At 31.9% G+C, this 20779-nt stretch overlaps 9 protein-coding genes and 1 non-coding gene across 10 annotated transcripts; 4 read left to right on the top strand and 6 right to left on the bottom strand.

The window, feature by feature from the left end:
* Positions 1-698: 698 nt before the first annotated feature.
* Positions 699-1027, bottom strand: PPL_07628 (uncharacterized protein; the record flags this gene model as incomplete). The annotated part of the gene is made up of 2 exons (XM_020578463.1): positions 699-922; positions 991-1027. 2 exons carry the CDS (start codon positions 1025-1027, stop codon positions 699-701), a joined length of 261 nt encoding a protein of 86 aa, XP_020431698.1.
* A 265-nt stretch (positions 1028-1292) lies between these two features.
* On the top strand, positions 1293-1700 carry PPL_07629 (uncharacterized protein; the record flags this gene model as incomplete). The annotated part of the gene is made up of 2 exons (XM_020578464.1): positions 1293-1543; positions 1628-1700. 2 exons carry the CDS (start codon positions 1293-1295, stop codon positions 1698-1700), a joined length of 324 nt encoding a protein of 107 aa, XP_020431699.1.
* Positions 1701-2035: 335 nt separating this feature from the next.
* On the bottom strand, positions 2036-3721 carry PPL_07630 (B-box zinc finger protein; the record flags this gene model as incomplete). The annotated part of the gene is made up of 1 exon (XM_020578465.1): positions 2036-3721. The coding sequence occupies one exon, from the start codon at positions 3719-3721 to the stop codon at positions 2036-2038; it is 1686 nt and encodes a 561-aa protein (XP_020431700.1).
* Positions 3722-4144: 423 nt separating this feature from the next.
* Positions 4145-6248, top strand: PPL_07631 (tRNA ADENILYL transferase; the record flags this gene model as incomplete). Its single annotated transcript, XM_020578466.1, has 7 exons — positions 4145-4250; positions 4457-4501; positions 4573-4790; positions 4856-4985; positions 5073-5203; positions 5287-5553; positions 5655-6248. 7 exons carry the CDS (start codon positions 4145-4147, stop codon positions 6246-6248), a joined length of 1491 nt encoding a protein of 496 aa, XP_020431701.1.
* Positions 6249-7283: 1035 nt separating this feature from the next.
* On the bottom strand, positions 7284-7354 carry PPL_07632. Its single transcript has one exon. It is a non-coding gene; the product is annotated as a tRNA-His (tRNA).
* Positions 7355-7622: 268 nt separating this feature from the next.
* On the bottom strand, positions 7623-11198 carry PPL_07633 (ankyrin repeat domain-containing DHHC palmitoyltransferase family protein; the record flags this gene model as incomplete). Its single annotated transcript, XM_020578467.1, has 4 exons — positions 7623-8125; positions 8216-8453; positions 9046-9922; positions 11122-11198. The coding sequence occupies 4 exons, from the start codon at positions 11196-11198 to the stop codon at positions 7623-7625; spliced, it is 1695 nt and encodes a 564-aa protein (XP_020431702.1).
* Positions 11199-11599: 401 nt separating this feature from the next.
* On the top strand, positions 11600-13641 carry PPL_07634 (E3 ubiquitin-protein ligase; the record flags this gene model as incomplete). The annotated part of the gene is made up of 5 exons (XM_020578468.1): positions 11600-12031; positions 12104-12237; positions 12325-12651; positions 12723-12847; positions 13337-13641. 5 exons carry the CDS (start codon positions 11600-11602, stop codon positions 13639-13641), a joined length of 1323 nt encoding a protein of 440 aa, XP_020431703.1.
* A 160-nt stretch (positions 13642-13801) lies between these two features.
* On the bottom strand, positions 13802-14839 carry PPL_07635 (uncharacterized protein; the record flags this gene model as incomplete). Its single annotated transcript, XM_020578469.1, has 1 exon — positions 13802-14839. One exon carries the CDS (start codon positions 14837-14839, stop codon positions 13802-13804), a length of 1038 nt encoding a protein of 345 aa, XP_020431704.1.
* Positions 14840-15332: 493 nt separating this feature from the next.
* PPL_07636 (uncharacterized protein) lies at positions 15333-16854 on the top strand (the record flags this gene model as incomplete). The annotated part of the gene is made up of 3 exons (XM_020578470.1): positions 15333-15336; positions 15575-15955; positions 16442-16854. 3 exons carry the CDS (start codon positions 15333-15335, stop codon positions 16852-16854), a joined length of 798 nt encoding a protein of 265 aa, XP_020431705.1.
* Positions 16855-17117: 263 nt separating this feature from the next.
* Positions 17118-20480, bottom strand: myoA (myosin IA heavy chain; the record flags this gene model as incomplete). The annotated part of the gene is made up of 4 exons (XM_020578471.1): positions 17118-18893; positions 18956-20008; positions 20084-20266; positions 20478-20480. The coding sequence occupies 4 exons, from the start codon at positions 20478-20480 to the stop codon at positions 17118-17120; spliced, it is 3015 nt and encodes a 1004-aa protein (XP_020431706.1).
* Positions 20481-20779: the final 299 nt, after the last annotated feature.

The following is a 20779-nucleotide window of genomic DNA, read 5'->3' on the forward strand; positions in this document are numbered from 1 at the left end:
TATCCATTCTCTATAATCATAATTAAGTTTTATATTTATATATATCCTGTATTATTATATATATATAACATCTATAACAATCAATAATTGTACAAAGAAGACACATCATTTACCTCTCAAAAACCCCTCCTATCTTTTCTTTCTTCTACTCTCTCTTCTCTTCTCTCCTTTCCTCACTTATTCTTTTCTTTCCTTTCATCCCCACTCTAAACCTTTTAAAATGTAAATAAAAGTTTATCATATGTTTAAATTAAAACAAAAATATATTTAAACTTGATATTATATCACTTTATTTGAATGTATCTTTACTTTAACAACCTTATCTTCCTATCTGTCTCTATCTATTTGATAGTTATAAACATATCATTTTTACAATTTATATTCATTGACAAGTTGGTACCCATACATATAGGTTCTTAATGTTGTGTTGTAGCTGAATGCTTAAAACATGTTGCTTAACGTTCATACATGAAATACATGATTGATGTAATATATGTATGTAAACTAATAAGCGCTATTTTCTATCTATCATGACACTGGTGTTCGTTGTTTTGTTTGTTTGATGATACTCTTTTGTAGTGATTATAAATATTGTTGTTATTGTTTGTTGATTGATAGTATTGTGTCATGATAGAAATTTGAATTGAGAGTATCATATATTGTTGTTATTATTATTATTATTATTATTATTTAGATCTTTACATTTGATCTTTCAATGGATTGATAGCACCAGTCTTCGAGAAGTAACCTTCTTCTTCCAACTCTTTGTAGGCACGAATCACCAATGGGTCTTGAATGACATCAGACTTTGCTTGTTTCAATTGTTTCTTCTCCTCTTTGATTCTAGCATTGATTTCTAAACTCTTTTGATACTTTCTAGTAGCTTGATTACTATTGAATTTAGCTGCTTGCTTTCTTGTAGCTTAAAAATTAAAATAAAACAATAAAATTAATATTTTTTAAAAAAAATTGTTAAAATATTATATGTACCTTCTCTACAAAATAATGTTACAGTATTTTTAAACATATTTTATTTTTATAACTTTATTTATTTAGATAAACAAATAATTAACGAACTAAAAGGTTGTGAAAAATGTTAACAATGAATAATATGATAGAAGATTTAAAAACTTTTTTAAAAAATTTGTTTTTATGAATTTTTTTTAACGAACGATAATCTGATCATATGATTGCTATAATTGATTGATCATTGATTTTACATTAATAATAATAATAATTATTTAAATTTTAAGTGTTTTTATTTTTGTATAGTTCGTTGGATATTAGAAGGAATGAACTCTGGTGTAAGATCATTTTTGAGATCTGTAAATAGATCGAATCTATTTGTAAATCGATCAACCACTACTACCACAGTTGTAAATGGAGTCAAATCATCGTCATCATCATCATCATCATCGACAATCAATTGTAAATCATTTTCACAATATAGCAGTACAAAGAGTGTACCTGTAGTAGCATCAAGTAGCACATCTTTAAAACCAAATTCATCAACAACATCATCAATTTTATCAATAAGAAGCAGGTATTGTATTACATATATTTAACAACAATACAATCACATATTATAATCATATTACAATAATAGCTAATTAAATTAAAATTATAGAGTAACAAGAAATGGAATGTCAGTAATGGAACTATTGGCAATTGCAGGATCAGATGACGATGATGGAGTATAATCTAGCCTGGCCCTTTATAGTAATAATAATAGTATAAAATGATAGATAGATAGTTAAAACAAGAGCGATAATCAAAATACAATTTAAAACAACATTATGTACAATCAATCAAACATTCAATTTGCTTTTTCGAAAAAAAAAAAAGATAATGGTTATTTTACCATTTTCATCACAATAAAATAATAATATTTATAGTCAAAGTGTTAGTTATTGTAAATTGACACAGAGCGATAGAATAGAAAGATGCAGAGTTTAAAAACATTATTTATTTATTATCTTAAGAATACAGTATCTTCTTAGTTAGTTTGTTTGCCAATCTTGGCAATAATTTTAGTTTAAAGTTGGAATAGAGTGTTGGCACCTTTTCTACTTGATTGATCATTGTGAAGTATTGGTTCCCATTTGTTTAGTTCAACTGAATACATAAAATTCGAATTCTTTCCTTGGAGTGAGTAGATATAGGACTCGTTGTCATTGGCCTGATGATAGACTAATCTGTGACTGAGAATACCAAAGAAAGATCTATCCAATTGCTTGACCTCATATCTTTCGATATTGATTCGTTCAAATCTATTTTCAGAGAGAATATAAATGTTACCTTTGCCATCTGTACACGCTGCTCTTTTAGGGTATTTCGGTAGATTAATCGGTAGGTCAATAGTTATCTTGGTGTCGATATCGAATTTGATTATCTTCTTTGCATCTGGAATAACACTGTAGATGCAGTTCTTAAAGTGGAATATGAAATGATGGTGTGCTACACATTTAAGAATAGTAGAATATCTCTCGAATTGTAGGGTATGAATGTTGAACCGGTAGATGAGAGAGTTGTCCTTATCTTTAGTGGAATTTGTTATAGAGTAGATCAGATAGATATGATCTTTGTCATCGTAGCAAACCGAGGGATCTCCACACACCTCAATACCTTTTATTTGGAATGGAATGAATGCTTTAGTGGTGGTTGAATATTTTAATATCGATTTGATCGGTTTGTTATTACCACGGAATCGATATACATTTTCATTGACAGTGACAGCTGTATAGTACAGAAACGCTTCTTCTATCTCAGGAATATCGATTACGTAATCGAAATGAATATTATTTCTATCGGTGATGTTTATTATTGATAGTTTGTGATTGGTGTCAGTCGAGAAAATAAATGATGGTTTGTTTGGATGTGTGAGTGATTTCAATTTGAAAATGATTTGGAATTGATTTTTGAATTGATCTAATTGGTGATGATTGGTTGTCAGTTGATATTGCTCGAATTGGTTGAGTTGAATATGATTCAATTTCAAGATATTGTGTTCAACTAAAAGATTCAACAATGATTGGTCGTCGAATTTGTGATCTGCTAAACTGAATATCGAATTATTATTCAACTGAATGAATTCCGTATGATTTGAACTTTGTGATATAGTTTCTATGATTGTTTTTATTTGGTATCGATCGGTTGTTGCTATTGCTGTATCTGGTAAAAAGGTACAAGCAGAGGAAGTGGAGGAAAAGTGTGAAGATAGACTAGCCTCAACGTCGTCAACATCTTCAATCACATCATTTATAAAATGACTATTGATTGAATTCAATGATTTCATTATTTGGATATTCTGTTCGATTTGATGCTCCAATTGATCTTTGTTTTTAATGATCGGCTTCTTTAGTTTGTGTTCCTCAATGGCAAGGAATTCATGCAACTCTTTGAATCGATTTGTTATTTCATCTTCTGTAAGTTGAAGCTGTTGAAATTCCTTTACACTTGATTTCAAAGAATTGAAAGTTGATTCCATAGTTGATTGAATATTAAGAAATGTTGGTGAATCTTTATAATAGTTATTATTGTCATTATTATTATTGTTATTATTATTATTATTATTAATATTTATGTTTATTTGCTCTCTAATATTATTGATATGATCGAATGAATGATCTCTATGCTGTGGTGCACATGCAACACACATTAAAACATTACAATCAAAACAAATGTTTTTATACTTTTTATTATGATCAGGACAATTATTCATTTTTTAAGTTTTATTTAATATTAAAAATTATTTATATCTCCAAATGTTATTTTTTAATGATAAAACCAAAATAACCTAACCTTTTTTTTTACCCCAATAACTGTTCTTTTAACAATTCCCATCGTGATCCCAATGCCCATTTTTAATTTGATCAACTTTTTTATTTTTGGTCTTTGAAAACTTTGATTTAAATCAAGACAATTATTTTTTGATCCTATAAATTGTGATATAGTTTATATCCAATTTATTAAATAGAGTTTAATATTTTCATATTTTGAAAGGATAACAATGGAAACCCATGTTGCAAAATTTATTAAGTTGGGCTAAAACAATACTGATCAACTTGATAAAAGTAGGAATAATGGAACTTTTTTCTATTTGATTGTGGTTGAAAGAGACAACTATTTCAATGAAAGAGAGAAAATGAAAAAGAATTTGGAAAGAGCAAGAAATATTTTATTGGAACAAAAGAAAACTATTTCACAGTTACAAAATCAAAATCAACTATTGATATCAAATCAAAATGATAGTAGGAAAAGTGTGAAGAAAGAAAATTTCTAAAAATTAATTTATTTATTAATGTTTTTCCAACAAATTTTGATCAGATTTTCATCTTGCTCATTAGAAAATGTTCACGAATCGAGTAAATAGATATAACAAAATCATTTACAATAATATTAATAAATATAATACTTGTTATAAATGTTATTCTAATCACAATATTTATATTTATAGTAGTAGAAGTAGTAGTAGTTTTAACAAAAACTACAACAATTTTAAGTGTGTTGCTATTAGAGATTTTACAAGTGGTAACATCAATAGAGATAAACAAAATGATAGTTTAATAATAGATAGCAACAAAATTTACAACAACAACAACAACAACAACAACAGCAATCACACTAAAAGTAAAGATGATAAAGTTATTGTTGAAGTATCAAATAGAATCATCTCTTCATTGAATGATCAAGAGAAAAGATATTTCGAGCTATTCAAGAGTGTAGCAAAACATAATAATTTACAAGATAAAGTAGAATTAAGAGTTTCTGGTGGTTGGGTTAGAAATAAAGTATGACTATATCAATAAAATAATAGTTGTTTATTGTTTATTCACAAATTATGTTTTTTTTTTAGTTACTTTCTATTGATAGTTCAAGTAGCGGTTATTTCGATATAGACATTGCAATCAGTGGTATAACAGGTAGAGAATTCGTAGATTTAATAGAACATTATAGAATAGAACATGGTTTATCACAAAAGAAATGTAATTATCAAACCTTTACCAACTATAAAGTTAAAGTTAAAGTTAGAGTGTTTAATAATGATGTCGTGTTTGTTTCTATTTAAATAGATTTAGTTAGAAGAAATCCAGATAAATCAAAACATTTAGAGACTGCATCGATTGTTATTGATGGTTATACATTTGATTTCACTGGTTTGCGAGCAGAGCAATATGATACTCATACTAGAATACCTCAAATTGTAAAGTTTACAAAAACTTATAAAATAATAATAATTATTATTATTTTAGTGATTATTAATAATATTATATTGTTATTGATTAGGTTGATGGTACACCTACAACAGATGCATTTCGTAGAGATATTACAATCAATTCATTGTATTTCAATTTGGAGACATATCGTGTTGAAGATTTCACTGGCAATGGCATTGATGATCTGTGTAACAAATACATTCGAACACCACTCTCACCTCATATCACATTGATAGAAGATCCACTTCGTGCACTAAGAGTTTTAAGATTTGCAACTAGATTTCATTTCAATATAGATCCTTCTTTATATAGATCAATTGAGTCAATTGAAGTTAGAGTAAGTGATTTTTGTTATAGTTCATTAACAAACAAAAACAATAACAATACTAAAATATATGTAATCTCTATTTATATATATATATATATATATATTATTAGAGTGCGCTTGGATATAAAGTTAGTAAAGAAAGAATAAAGAATGAATTTTCGTTGATGATGTCTAGTTATGATAGTGGTGCAATTCAATACTTTAGATATTTGGTTGATACCAATTTGGTGGATGTAGTTTTCCAATCGACTGGTTCAATACAGATTACCAAAGAAGATTGGTTGCTATCGCTCAATTATTTGGAACATTCGTTGCGATTCAAACATCAGTTATCGAAAGAGATGCAGGAGGATTTCATTCTCGGTGTTCTGATGTTGCCCTTGAAGCTAAAGTATCACGATGCTCTGAATTTGGAGTATCTATTGGAGCATTTCAAATCGTCAAAGAAACAGGTTAGAACGGTGCTGTCAATTATATCGTCACCAGAGATTCTCATCAATCAGGTGATCAAAACATTGTTGTTACCTTCGATGACCATCACCAAAGAATCGTTGACACAACCACATCTTTTCGATCAAATAACACTACCACTACTAGGTTGGCTAAGAAACAACGAGTGTTGGCAAATGGGATTATCAATATCAGCCGTTCATTCTGAAATCATCAATCTACCAATTGCTCATGTTGATAAAGGTATGAATTAATAAGATCATTTTAATTATGTATATGTATTAATATAAACTATTATATTTATTTAGATTTGTTTTGGAATGATTTTAGAAATAGTTTAGAATCTCTAGAGTCGATTGCCAATCAAAAGCATTGTCTTGATGGTCATGAGGTGAAGAGTGTTCTAGGAATAGTGGATAATGGTCAGCCCATATCAAATATAATTCATGAGCTAATGATTTGGCAATGGAAGCAGCTATGTTCTTCCGGTAATATCAATAGAGATGAATCGAAGCTTTTTATAAAAAAGCTATGGAATGACCAAACAAATAAAACTTAAAAAAGTACACTATTAAAAGTGAATATTTGTACATTATATACTTTCAAATCTGATCACTCTGTAGTCATAGATCTAAAGATGTTTCAAGTGAGAATATATAATATAAAACACGAAATAGCAGGTTAATATCAATACCTGCAATTTGTTGACTGATCATGAGTCAACAAATTTTTTTTTTCAAAAAAAAAAAAAAAAAAAAAAACTTTTTAGTTGTAACCAATGGGTGTGATGCTTGTGGAGCAGATGATAATTAGTTAACTTCCCTTTTGGCATAGCGGGAAAACCCATTTTTTGTAAAGTAGTAATACCTGAGGTATTATACCTCTTAGGATAGTACTCTTTATCAAAAGGTTGATTGAGAGATATGTAGAAAAGGTCTTGATTCGATATTAATAATGAGATCGGTACCGAGCTTTATTTATTATCTTTTAATTAAACATACCTTGATTCGATATTAATAATGAGATATCGAAACAATGGAGTTCCTCTCGGGTATTTATACTTTTGGTTTACCATCGGTTGGACGGGATTCGTTGATGACTTCATCCTGGTAAACAATTCTAGAGCTTCTCCGGTTGGTGATTCACCAATGGACCGTTAATAAACGTCTTCTGGAATTTCTATGGAATTTCTAAGAGTGTTCACTGAAATATCCATGACTTTTCTACACATTGGTTACACTTACATTAGTCTTTACCGCATGCGGGCATGATTTTATTAAATATTTAAGTGCTCGGACCTGGAATCGAACCAGGGTTAGGAGGACCACAACCTCATGTACTGCCACTATACGATCCGAGCATATGATGATTTCAATAAATCAATCTGAACATGTCATTAATCGACGAATTCATTCCATTCAAAGTTTTCTATTTTATAATCAAGACAGATCTTTCACGTATTTATAGCTTTTTACTCCAACGTACGTAAGTCCACTCCAAGAAGTGAAACAACAAAATCATGTTTCACCACCAACAATTAATGGAGTTTACTTCATTTGCAACCAGTTCTAAACAAATAATTAAAATTGTGTGATGAAAATTTAATATAAAATTATAGGTCATTTATTTTAAAAATCAATTGTTTTATGACTGTAACTTCTATACCATTTAGATTTATCATATAAAAATTCTCTTACGTTTTCTCTTACTGAACCTCTGTGGTATGGATTGGAATTGGAGTTGTTTCGTTTTGGCATTAGAATTTGATCTCGCAGTGAAGTGCTATTTGAATCGCTGTCGGTTGAGTTTTTGTTTGATGTAGATGGTAGATCGTCTTCTTTCTTGTTTGTGGCAGCAGTAGCGGCAGATGAAGCATCACCATGATTATGTTTGTTGTGGCTACAACACTTCTTTTTGTTCTCGCCAGTCGGAGTTGGTGGTCTCATCAACTCAAACATCGTAACATTATTCATTACACCGGTCACCTGAACATAAAATAATCTGCTGATCCAAGCCATAATCAACGATTCATAAGAGATCAACACCAAAAGTCCTTTGTTTTCGGCATAGTGGAATGTCAACCAACTAAAGAATGATAGGAATGCAGGTGCATCAGGTGTCAAAGCAAGATCTAGAAAAATAATAATAATAAATAATTATTGTTGTTAGTCAGTTAACATTTTTTTTACTTTTATATATTTAATTAGTTGAAAATACTTACATTTGAAATTTAAAACCATACTTAATGAATAGGAAATGGTAAACAAAGCAAGTAACATGATGAATGCTAGATTATTGTTGGCACCAACACAATTGTTGATCCAACCGCAGTGATGATCGAATCTTGCTACACATCGCTTGCAAGTTCTACAATGTCTTGAACGGATTGGCTTATTAATTAAACAAGATGAACAAACCTCTGGTACTTTTAATTCGTTTTCAATTGCAGACAAGAAATCCTAATTATTTATGAATCAAAATGAGTAAAACATACATGACTAACTATCCTAAATTAAATTACTTTTGTATCCTGTGATTCTGTGTATGCCGAGATGGTACCTGGATCTGAGAAAAAACATATAAATGCATAGAAATAATACATTGAAAGTGCTACAACAGTGAACATATGTAAATAGGTTTCCTCTGGTAATGCTGTTTTTGTTTTGTTAGATTATCTATAGTGTACACAACAATTGTAAAAACATTTAATCTTACCAAAAAGTATATATCTAAGATAATAAATGGTCTGAGATGCAAATGAACAAATCATCCAAGTTGGCAACATTGGATTCGGTGTATATGGCAATAACAATGGTTCGATAATGAATTTGAAAAAGCCGATTATCAGCATAAATATAAATATCGATGGAATCAAACTAAAATAATACAATTCGAATGCAAATGAACAATAGATTGCTATAGTCGTTAAAATCCAAAATAGATTATAAGGTATCTGGAGAAAAAAGATGTAATTTCAAATTGGAAAATAAACAAAAAGGTGTGAGTCATGGGAACGAGTTTGTTACTCCTATTGCTACTACTACTACTTACTGGACCTAGTTTTCTTAATGGATGATGTGGATAGATTGCTAGAGTTCTGGCGAGATAGGTGTGATTCTGTTGGCGACACAAGTCGATCGGAGTGTCACCGTTGGTGTCCTTGGTGAGTAGGTTGCCACCAAAGTCGGCGAGAGCTTTGATTGGATCTTTGTGACCTTTGTAGCATGCCCAGTGAAGGGCTGTGCGACCATAGGTGTCGAGTGCATCCAACTCGGCACCCTTGTTCACCAGGAACAATATCAGTTGAATGTGACCCTGGTAGGCAGCCCAATGCAGTGCAGTCTGTCCGAGTTGATCACGCGACATCAGTCCAACGCCCTTCTCGAGGAGATATCGCACGATCTTCATCTCCCCATACTGCGACGCGTGTATCAGTGAGTTGTAACCACGACGGTCCTGCAAGAATGGATCGCCACCGCTGTTCAGCACGTATTTCACTATGAAAGGATCGCCACCGATGCATGCCCAGTGGAATGGTGTCTGTCCTTCGTCGGTGTTTGGCTGATTTGGATTGCCACCCATTGAAATCAAGTACTTTACAATGTCGTAGTTCTTCTTGTAGCATGCCCAGTGCAACGGTGTGTTTCCAGAGTCATCGGAGCTGTTGACAGCCGACGACAAATCTGCATGTGGATTTTGCAAGCGTATCTTCTCAACGAAAGCGACACACTCTCTTAACTGTCCAAACTTTGCTGCTTCAACCAATGAAAATGAAGGTAAATCAATTAAACTAGTAATATTATTATTATTGTTATTTCCATTATTATTGTTGTTATTATTATTACTATTATTACTATTATTATTATTACTATTCATATTCATGACTTTTGGTAGATTGTAGTTTGTAGTGATGGTTGATGATATGACACTAATATGATAATGATGATTATATACTATGATTTACAATAGTACCTATAGTTTAGTTTTTACAACAACAACTACAACCACTAACAACGAAGAACAACTAACACTAAGCCAATAACCAAAAAAAAAACACTTTTGTCTCTTTGTTTAAGGAAACAGAGTTAGTTAACGATTAAAATTATTTATTTTTAAACTTTAAAAATTCAAAAAAAAACTAATTGTTTTTTTACATAATTTTTTTTAAATAAATATCTTGCAAAATCTTAGGATTGTAAAAATCAACTCAAAAAAATTGTTTTTATTCCTCAACTTGAATTTGAGCAAATAAATTAATATATTCTTTTTTTTTTTATTTATATAAAATCAAAAATTAGAGTGTTACAACAAAAGAATTTGTATATTGATTATATATTTAAATAATTGTTTATTTACCTTTTAAGTTTAAATCAATGATTTTTTTTATTGTATTTATTTAAAGTAGTGACTTGTAAAAGAAAAAAAAAAGTTTTTAGATTAAATTAAAAATTTCCATTTATGGTGGGAATAAGTTTTGTTCTAACCAAGATAAAAGAAACTTTGGAAAATTGATAAATAACTAAAAAAAAAAGAGGTGACCTTTAAAGGAAGTTTTCCATTGGGTTGAAGAAGGAAAAGCAATTGGTGTTCGATACCAGAATTTAGACATACCCCTTGCACGCTTTCTCTCATTCATTTAAAGAAGCGAATCTATTATCAAATTCGAAAATGAATTTAACCTAGCCACTTCACTCTTTTAGTCAGTTATAAAAGATTTTTTATTTTATGAAACACATACACACTCACTCACACTCTATTAAAAATTTTTTTATTTAATTAAAATTATTAAATTATCGTTGAACTTGTTGTTGTTCTCTTACTGAGTTAGCTAGCTAGCATCGACGACTTTGATATTATTAACCCTACAACTGGTGTCACTGTTCTTACTTTCTCTACCAAAAAAAAACAAATAATATCAACAACTATAATAATCTTTTTTTTTTTGTTTTGTTTTTGATAATATTATTATTATTTTATTAATTAATTTATTTTTCAAATATTTTTTTGTTGTTAAATAAAAGTACTCCCCCAATTTTATTATTACATATATATGTCATAGTTTTATTTTCAATTTTATTCAATTCACCTTCGGACAATCCTCACACACACACAACCACACAAACATACACACAGAAAACATCTTTGCTACAACGCTTTCGGCTGGAATTTAATAAATTATCTGTTTTTTGATTTCCATTCTTCATAGTGTTTGCTTTTAAAAATCCATAAACAAACAAAATAATAATACAAAAAAAGAATTATATATCATTAATCATTAATTTTTCACTATCATTAATTAATTATATTAGAGATAGATTTACATTTTTAGTGTTTGTGTTTGTTTTTTTTTAATAATAATATTATACTACTTATTTTTTTATTTTTATATAAAATCTAAAGAAAAAAACAATAACTTAAAATAATTGATTATAATTTTATATATTTTTAGTTGGAAATAGATAGATTTTTTAATTTTAATAAAGATTTTTATATTATTTGTATATAAATATAATATTATATCTTTGAATCTTTCATCTTTTTTTTAAAATTGTATTTGTTTTTACAAAATTGTATAACTTTTAAAAAAAACAAAACCAACAAAATCATGGAAGATATGTATCCACCTGTTCAAGTTACACAGGTGTCATCGGAAGCACCCAATATAATAAATCATAGCTCAGATAATTCAACTATTATTCGATCGACCACTGTACTACCAGATGCAACACAATTGAATCCAAACATTTTGGTGCCAGTTGGATTTTCAACTCCGTCACCTCTTAGAAAGTCACAGAGAAGAGGTAGTTTCTCTTCTATACTACGAAGAAGAAGTTCAATCGTTTCGATGGCGAGAAGAGCCTCGAAAGATGTCGATATATCCGATGAGAGAATGGCGAAATTCCTCAATACCATATCACTTCGTACCACTACCGATAGTTGTGGAAGTGATGACAGTGGCAGCTGTTACTCTGACATTGCATCCAACGTAGATATAGCTGATTACGATCAAAACGATTGGTTTCTACAAGAAGATGATGTAAGTTTAAATATAACCTATTCATATCCATTCAATCTAATTACTAAAGTTTCGTTTTTTTTTAATTAAAAGATTGACGATGAACCATTGTTTACAATATTAGAAAAACAAGAACTTGAAAATAAAATTATAGAAATGGCAGAAACTCTATCAAGTCAAATAGATCTATCTCCTGGTATTGCTATTTTATTATTAATATATTTTAGGTAAATGTTAAAATACAGTTAGTTTATCAAAAGTTTTATATAAAATGTATATTAATATCTTTTAATTATTTGTTTATATTTTAACAGATGGGATCAAGATAAAATATTAGGAAATTATTTTGATGATCCAGAACAATATTGTTTGAATGCAGGTGCATTTTTAACAAAAGCGAAACCAAACTATACAGGTGTACCATGCTTGATTTGCTACGAACTGTTCCCACAGAAGGAATTGTACAGTTTGAATTGTGGTCATGGTCCATATTGTCTCAACTGTTGGAAAACCTATTTGCATGAAGAGATTATGACAACTGGTCCAGAGGTGATTCATTCCACTTGTATCTCACCACGTTGTAAATGCAAATTAAATTTTGAAAATTGGAAAACATTAGCTTCACAAAGAGATTATAGCAGGTAAGTAGTTTAGTTTATAATAATAATTTAATTAATTTATTAACTTTTTTTTTTATTTTTATATTTAAAAGGTATTGGTATTTTATTGCAAAAGATTATGTATATCATGATAAACATCTTGTTTTTTGTCCAAATCCAACATGTGGAAGTGCTATCAAGTATCAAGGAGTTGGAAGACCGAATGATGTAGTCGAGTGTAATTGTGGAACGAGATTCTGTTTCTCCTGTGGCTGTGAAAAGCACAATCCAGTGTCGTGTGCACAACTCACAGAGTGGAAATCAAAGAATAACAACGATCAAGAGAGTATCAAGCTGATCATGTCGACCTGCAAACCGTGCTATCACTGTGGTATGCCAACGGAGCGTATTCAAGGATGCAATCATATGGTCTGTCGAAAGGAGCAAGGCGGTTGCGGTGGTGAATGGTGTTGGATGTGTCGTGGCGATTGGAAAACACACGGTCAGCATACCGGTGGATTCTACAGTTGCAACAAGTATGAGACATCCGACGGCAAGAAAGACGACGAATCGACACAGACCATCAAGAAGGAGAGTGAACGATTCCTGCATTACTTTAACCGATACTTTAACCACGACATGCTGATGAAGCATGCACTCAAGATGAAACTAGAGGATATCGAAGACAAGATGAATCAATTCCGAGAGTTGACCAATCATAATCCAGACTTTCTGTTGGAAGCACTCGAACTACTCATCGAATGTCGTAGAATACTCAAGTATACATACGTATTTGGTTTCTATCTAGGCGATAATGTTCCAGGCAAGATGTTCTTTGAGTACCAGCAGGCAAACGCCGAGGGTATCACTGAGCTGCTCTCGGAAGGTGTATATATCAACGTCGCTCTGATCAACCCTGAAGAAATGAAAAACAGAATAAGAGTGACAAGAAAGTACATCGACAATCTAGTAAAGAGTATCGAAGAGGGTTTAGGATTAGATAGCAATATGGGTTTGGCGCCTCAAGAATAAAATATTAATGAAATATTCCCAAAAATAAAAAAAAAACAATCATAAAATAAAATATAATATTATGATTTTATTTTAATTAACTTAAGTTTAAATTATTTACTTTATATTATTTATATTCATTTATTAGCTAGTTGCGATATTATCACATTCGAATAGAGATTTATTTTATCTTTAGTTTACCGTATAGTCCTCGATTACCAAAGCATGGTCTAAGATATTGTGCAAGTTGATATGTTATTTTGCCGGCTTCGTAATCTTTATAAGCAAGCAGACCACCAACTGCTGCTGCTTGATTGGCTACAATACCAACGGGAATGGTAATTCCGATAATCCTTGAGATTCTAGCTAGATCATCATTATCTTTTTGCGATAGTTTTTGTTGTGGTTTGGCAGTTTCGGGTGGTGCAGATTTGGTTGGTTTTGGAGTTGGAGTGCTTGGTTTCACTGGGACTGCTGGTGGTGGTGTAGAGGGAGTCGGTGTGGGCGAATGTCTTGGACCGGCTGCAGCCTGGATATTTTGAATATCACCATCTTTATCGGCGAGTACAGTAACCTTGGTCATCTCAGGTGTACCGTGTTGATGAGTATCCATATGATGACTTTCCAAGACGTCATTCAAGAACATATCGGCCGTTCGGAAGAAATCGACGGGTTGACCGTTATCCATTGCGTGTGGAACTCCAACTGGTATGTCATTCACTATTAAGTAACCTTCGGCGTGCAACTCTTCGGTCAATGCCTCTGCAACGTTGTTTAGTTCACTAAAGATATAGGGGTCGACGGCAATATAGGCGTAGAAGGAATTATGAATGGCTCTGTCGTGGTAGTGATTCGCTGTGTTGGTCAACATATCGTGAATCTCATCGTGGAAACCCTCGTTATTCATAGAATGACCAATATAATCTAATCTGTGGAAATTGTGCGCTGCATCGTAAACGAAAAATGCATAGAGTACATCGAAATGATGATTGGCAGCATCCTCTGGAAGATTGGGAGTGCCATCGGCATTGTGAACACTACGAATAGTCCATTGACGAAGATCATTTACAGGATTAAGTGGATAGAAACCACAAATAATGGAATCCCACCGAAAAGCAACAGTACTAGCCAAATCTGTGGGTAAATTCAAAAAAGTATAGTACCGCACCGATTGAACTATAGCTATATAGAAAAATAATATAAGAATTATTGATTTCATTCTTTTGTTTTTTTTAAATTTAATTATTTATTATTGGATCCAAGTGAAATTGGTATAAATGTTCATTTTATATCAACCTAATTAAAATGCTATTCAAAAGAATCATAAATCTATAAATTTGATCGTCAAGACAAGATTAAACTGTAGTAGCAAATGTGTGGTGGTTAGAAACTGTGAACTAAATAAATACAGAGTGGTTTGACAAATATACACAAAATGTTTTTGCAAAAGCAATTGTTATTGTAATATTTATTTATAAATTTTTGATGTGAATTATTACTCTTCACCACCATCCTCGATGATTTATCATCACTTGAGATGTTTAATTTAATATTATTGCGATTAGAATTGATAAGAATAGAAGTAGATAACAATTAAAAAATAATTTAGAATGCTAAAATATTTGAAATAATACCTTGGGACTGACAGTTTAACAAAATTATTGTTACCAATAAAATTTATATTATTATGAATAAAATAGATACTCAATAAAATGAGTAATTTATTCAAACCATCCACTCCGCTATTATCGTTGTTATTAATTCTATCAATAATGATTTCAAAGTAGCCAATATTATCTTTGTAGTATACTATATCTTTCTTGACAATACTTAGATAAAAACAACTAACAATTTATTCAATCTAAATTACTCCAATAATAAATTATATTCATTCATTCATAAATTTTTTATTATATTTTAAAAATGAAACTCTTTATAGTTTTATTTCTAATAGTTTATCTTGTATATCTCTCAGAATCAATTCAATTATTCATTAAGAAAGGACAGACTTGGGAGAAAAAAGCTGAACATGGCAATGTTGATGAAGAATATATAAAGTTTAAAATGAATATTAACAAAGGTGATTCATACGAGTTCCTTATGGTTTGCAATTCTAGTCTTCAAGATCTCATTCCAAGAGTATACTCTGTAGACGTTCGATCCGATGGAATGGAAGAAAAGATTACCTTCACTGATTTCCTTAACGGAGAATATAAAGGCGAAACCCCAATGAAATTCAGATGGTGTGGTTACAACATTTTCCCTTTCAATATTACCAATAGAAATTCAATGATGGGAGGTGACTACGTTTTACATATGAAAAGAGAGGATATTTGTGTTTGGAAAGATGAAAAATAAATAAATAATTCGATAAATTCAATAAAAAAAATTCTTTAGGTATTCATTTATTATTTTTATTTCTAAAAAACAATTTTAATTAATCGATCAAAGTGTTTTTTTGATATTAAAATATCCCAATTGATTTTATTTGAATATAAACAATTTAATAATTTTTGATAGAAAATATAATTTCTTTATATATGGTGCAATCAATATACTACCAATTTATCATTTAATAATGATGATGGTTTAAAAAATTACATTGCCGTGTGATACAAACCATTTATTTATAAAAAAATTGAGTAAGGAAAAGATGTTTATACCAATAATTATATTAAACCATATCAAATGTTTTAATCCCAAAAATAAAAACAATATAAATTTATCTTAATAAATAGTAGCTAATACTGAAACCATTTTATCTTAAATCAAATAGTTTTTTTTTAAAAAACAATGAAGTTATTTACTATTATTATTTTAGTTGTTGTAGTTTTAATACAATTCACATTGTCTATCAAAATATACACTATTGATAACTCAGGAAAATGGAATCTCAGAGCATCAACTCCCAAACATGACGATCCCTATTTAATATATAAAATAGAATTCGGTCGTGGCGACTTTCTCCGGTTCGCTGTTGTGAATAATGAAAGCTATCAAGATTACCATCCAAAGATCTACTCAGTTGATATAAGATCTGAAGATTCAGAAGAGAAATTCGAATATATCGATGAAGATGGTAATACTTATTCCGGAGAGACCCCAAAGAAATTCACTTGGTGTGGATACAATTTATTTGGATTCAACGTTACAAATAAAAATAAAATTCTTGGTGGTGACTATGTTCTTCATTTGAAACGAGAAGCAAAATGTATTCCCAAATATAAATATTAAAATAAAAGTAGCTAAAATTTCTAAGAGCTTGTTCCTCTTTTTAACTCGATTTTAAATATTCTTATTTAATAACTCAACTAAATTATTTTACTCTCTATTCTTGTGTGATGAAAGCCAATGTGTTGAATATTATTTTGATTTTAATAGTAAGTTTTGTTATTTTGATTGGTTTTATTTATTTCAAGAATGTTAATATTGTTTTGGTTTGTTTTGATTTCTGAAAAAAGAAAATAACTTTCTTTTCTTTTTTTTTTTTTTTTATTTTATTGTTGTACTACAAATGATTTAGAATCTGGATTTTGTCCTTCGAGAACTGAAATCTTAATATTTCCTCTCTCTGCTTTGGCAGTGTAGAGTTGTTCTTTTGGAAGTTGATCGACTTTGGTGAATTTTGCCTCGGTGTTTCCTTTCTGAGTGCGATAGGCAATCGAGTCACTGAATTCAATGTTCAGTGGCTTCGACTGTTGTTTCTCGTAGAGCTTCGATAGCAGTGTGATAAATACGGTCTTACGATTGGTCTCGCAAATGTAATCGGTCTCCGAGGGCACATGGAGCACAAAGAAATTGTCACACAAATGACTGAGACTGACTTTTTCGAGGGCGGAAAATGCAATCTTACGCTTCACTACGAACCACGATCCGTCCTTCTTGGGCTTGTGAGTGGAGATGTGGAGAATATTGCTGTTGGTAACGATGAGTGCACGCTTCTGAATTTTTTGGTGACGGTTGATCTTGCTGACACTGACACTGAGTCGGACGCTAGCGTTTGGTCCTTCTTCGCGCGCCAACACCTGTTTGGTGTAGTCGTCGTTGGCGACCGAGAGGAAATCACCGATGAAAGCGAGAGAACTCAGCACCAACGAATCACGATTACGCTCTTTCTTGCCTTGGAACAAGTTTTGCGAGTAATTCTTGAGTTGGACACACTCTCTCCTCAGCAGCCAACCTCTGTAGGCACGCTGGATCTTCATGGCGGCGCGAGTCTGCAAGTACCAACGACGTGTCTTGAACATCTTCCATGTCGATTGGATCATTGTGGCGAGCTCGTGCATTCGCTGGTTACGTTTTTCCTCCATCTGGAAGAGTGGCTGTGGATTACGGATGAAAATCTTGTTGACACCGAATTGATATTCGCCGGCGGGAATTGCCAGCTCCTCCAAAAGCAGCTCGGCTCCACGCTTGGCATCGCCACCTTCCCATTTTGGCCATGTCTTTTTTCCGATCATGTAGTAGCGACGCATGAATTTGGCGTAGGTCTGACGGTAGCAGAATCCGGCTCTACGCACCAAGAGATTCTCAAACAGTCCGAGGTATTTGACTTGCTGGGCAGACTTGTCGGAGTCCCAATCGAGTGCACGCTTCACTTCGTTCGGTTTGATACAACGAATGTAGTGTGGATTACAACTGTACAATGATTTTAGCAGAGCGGTCACCTGTGTCTTGAATTGGAAACCGGCGGTAATCGGACGTTTCTTGTCGGTGGGGATGGCATTCTTGGCTTGTTGGTTGGCGAATCCACTCTTTTTGAGACGGTCGTACGCCTTTGATGATTCGGTGGTTGGATCCAACTCTTCGACTACCGGCTGGTATTGGAAGATCTCTGAGAGCAGCGATAGCGAAGAGGAGGTGGCCAACGATACCAAATCATTGAAGAGAGTATCACGATTCTTGTCGAGGAATCCATCGATTGTATAATGCACCTTTCCGGCGTAGTGATTGATGATGAACTGGCTAACCTTTGAGGTGAGCGGTACCTTTGAGTAGTGAGAATGCGATGCAAAATGTTTGCCAAGTTTCTCCAACAAACTGTTGTCGTTACCCTCGGGGAACAAACACTCCTCGTCGAGCAACGCCAAAATACCGAAAGGTTTCTTCTCAATCAATTCAACACATGCCTTATTATTAACATAATCTACAGGTACCCATTTAATTCCTTCAGTAACATACTCCTCTTGTTCAGTCTTCAACGTCAAATCAATAAAAATCTGTTGTAATGTTTCATTTACATAGTTTATACAAAATTGTTCAAAACTATTATTCTGGAAAAAAAAAATTTTTAATATTAATTAATTGATTGAATAAATGATTGTTTTAAACTTACTTCAAATATTTCGAAACCATAAATATCTAATACACCAATTACTTTTCCTTTTGTTTTAACTTCGATGGATTTGTTGATGGTTCTAACGAGCCAATCGAATACCTTGCTGTAGATTGCTTTGGCAAATGCATCACGGGCATACAGTGCCTGCTCGACACTCTGTGGCACGCGGTAGCTGGATACACGTGCTCCTTGTCCGGTGGTAATGACACGCGAGATTAGCGCTTGCTCCAAGAGGTCGTTCTCGACACCCATCAGAGCGGCAATGGTAGAAATCAACTGACGATCGGCAGCAGTCGATCCCGGTGTCTTTCCAGAGTTGTCGGGATTGAAGCTGATGTTACCGATCAACATGATGGCAGAGAGCAACTTGAAGATCTGCTTCTGCTCGTCTTCGTTGATGCCAACCACCTTCATAGCTTTACGAGTTGCCTTGAAGCCAGCGACATCGTCGATGCCATCGGCAGTGTAGGCGCGACTCTTATTGAGATAGTTATATTGCTCGATTGGCAGCAGTTTGTAGAGCTCGCGCTCCTCTGGCGACGATCCACTCAGCAGCTGATAGAAAATATGGAAATTACGCTCACCCGTTGTTTGCTTGACGACACGCGATTTCTCGAGCAAGTAGTTTGTGATTTTTCCACCCTCTGGATCACCGATGTAGTTGAATTGAATCTCCATGTATTTACCGAAACGCGAACTATTATTGTTACGCAGTGTCTTGGCATTTCCAAACGCCTCCAACAGTGGATTCGACTCGAGAATCTGGTTTTTGACACGCTCCACGTCCTGACTCGATCCAGTGATACTCGCAATGTATTGCATGATATACTTGCTGGCTTCGGTCTTTCCAGCACCGGACTCACCACTGATAATAATACACTGATTCTCGTGCTCCGACTTGAGAGCACGATATGCCTTGTCGGCAACACTGTATATATGTGGTGGAATTTCAAACTCATGTTTTCCTTTGTATAGATCGATGTACTCCTTTCCATAAATTCCCAATTGTTTATATGGATTACATGAAATTAATACTGGTCCAATTGATGTCTATAAAAAAATATTAATAATATTAATATGCGACTTTTAAATTAAATTGTATATAATATATATATATATACATACATAAATAAGTCCTTCTTTATATCTCTTTTGTAGATTTCCATTCAATGAATTCTCAGAGACTTCAGTCAACATTACCAAATCATCGACACCAACACTGTTGTTGACCGGTCTCAAACCTGTTGAAGATGTTGTTGGTGCATGTGATGTGGTTGATGTTGTTGTTGTTGTTTTACCTTTTGATGCCTAAAATATTTACATTATAATAACATATAAAATTAATAAATTTTAAAAATTGGAAATCTTTTTTATAAAAAGTTGAGAGTGATTCATAGTTTATCTAAATCAAAGATATATATAATTATAAATCTATAAATCTTTGATATATCTTTGACTTTGATCTACCTATTTTATAAATGTTGGGATATCTAATTTTCAAAACTTTTATAAAACCTACCATTTTTTGTTTTGTTTTTTTTGTTAAATATGATGCTCGATGATGACGCTCTATTCTGTAATCAAAAAGCTTCAATTAAACAACTAACTACTACTACAATAGTAAAACTTGATCAATTGATTATCTATATATCTAACAATCTAAATGGTAATGAATTATTTTTATTTCGCACAAACTAAATTTATTCTTGCAAAATTTGTTTTAATTTTGTGCTAAATTCAAATAAAAATGGGTGTTTGATTAATAAATGGATTGTGGGGTTTCAAAAGTCAAAGAAAGAAAATGATGATTGTGTGTTGTTT

The sequence above is a fragment of the Heterostelium album genome, assembly GCF_000004825.1.
Source record: "Heterostelium album PN500 unplaced genomic scaffold PPL_contig17, whole genome shotgun sequence".
NCBI classification, from domain to species: Eukaryota; Evosea; class Eumycetozoa; order Acytosteliales; family Acytosteliaceae; genus Heterostelium; species Heterostelium album.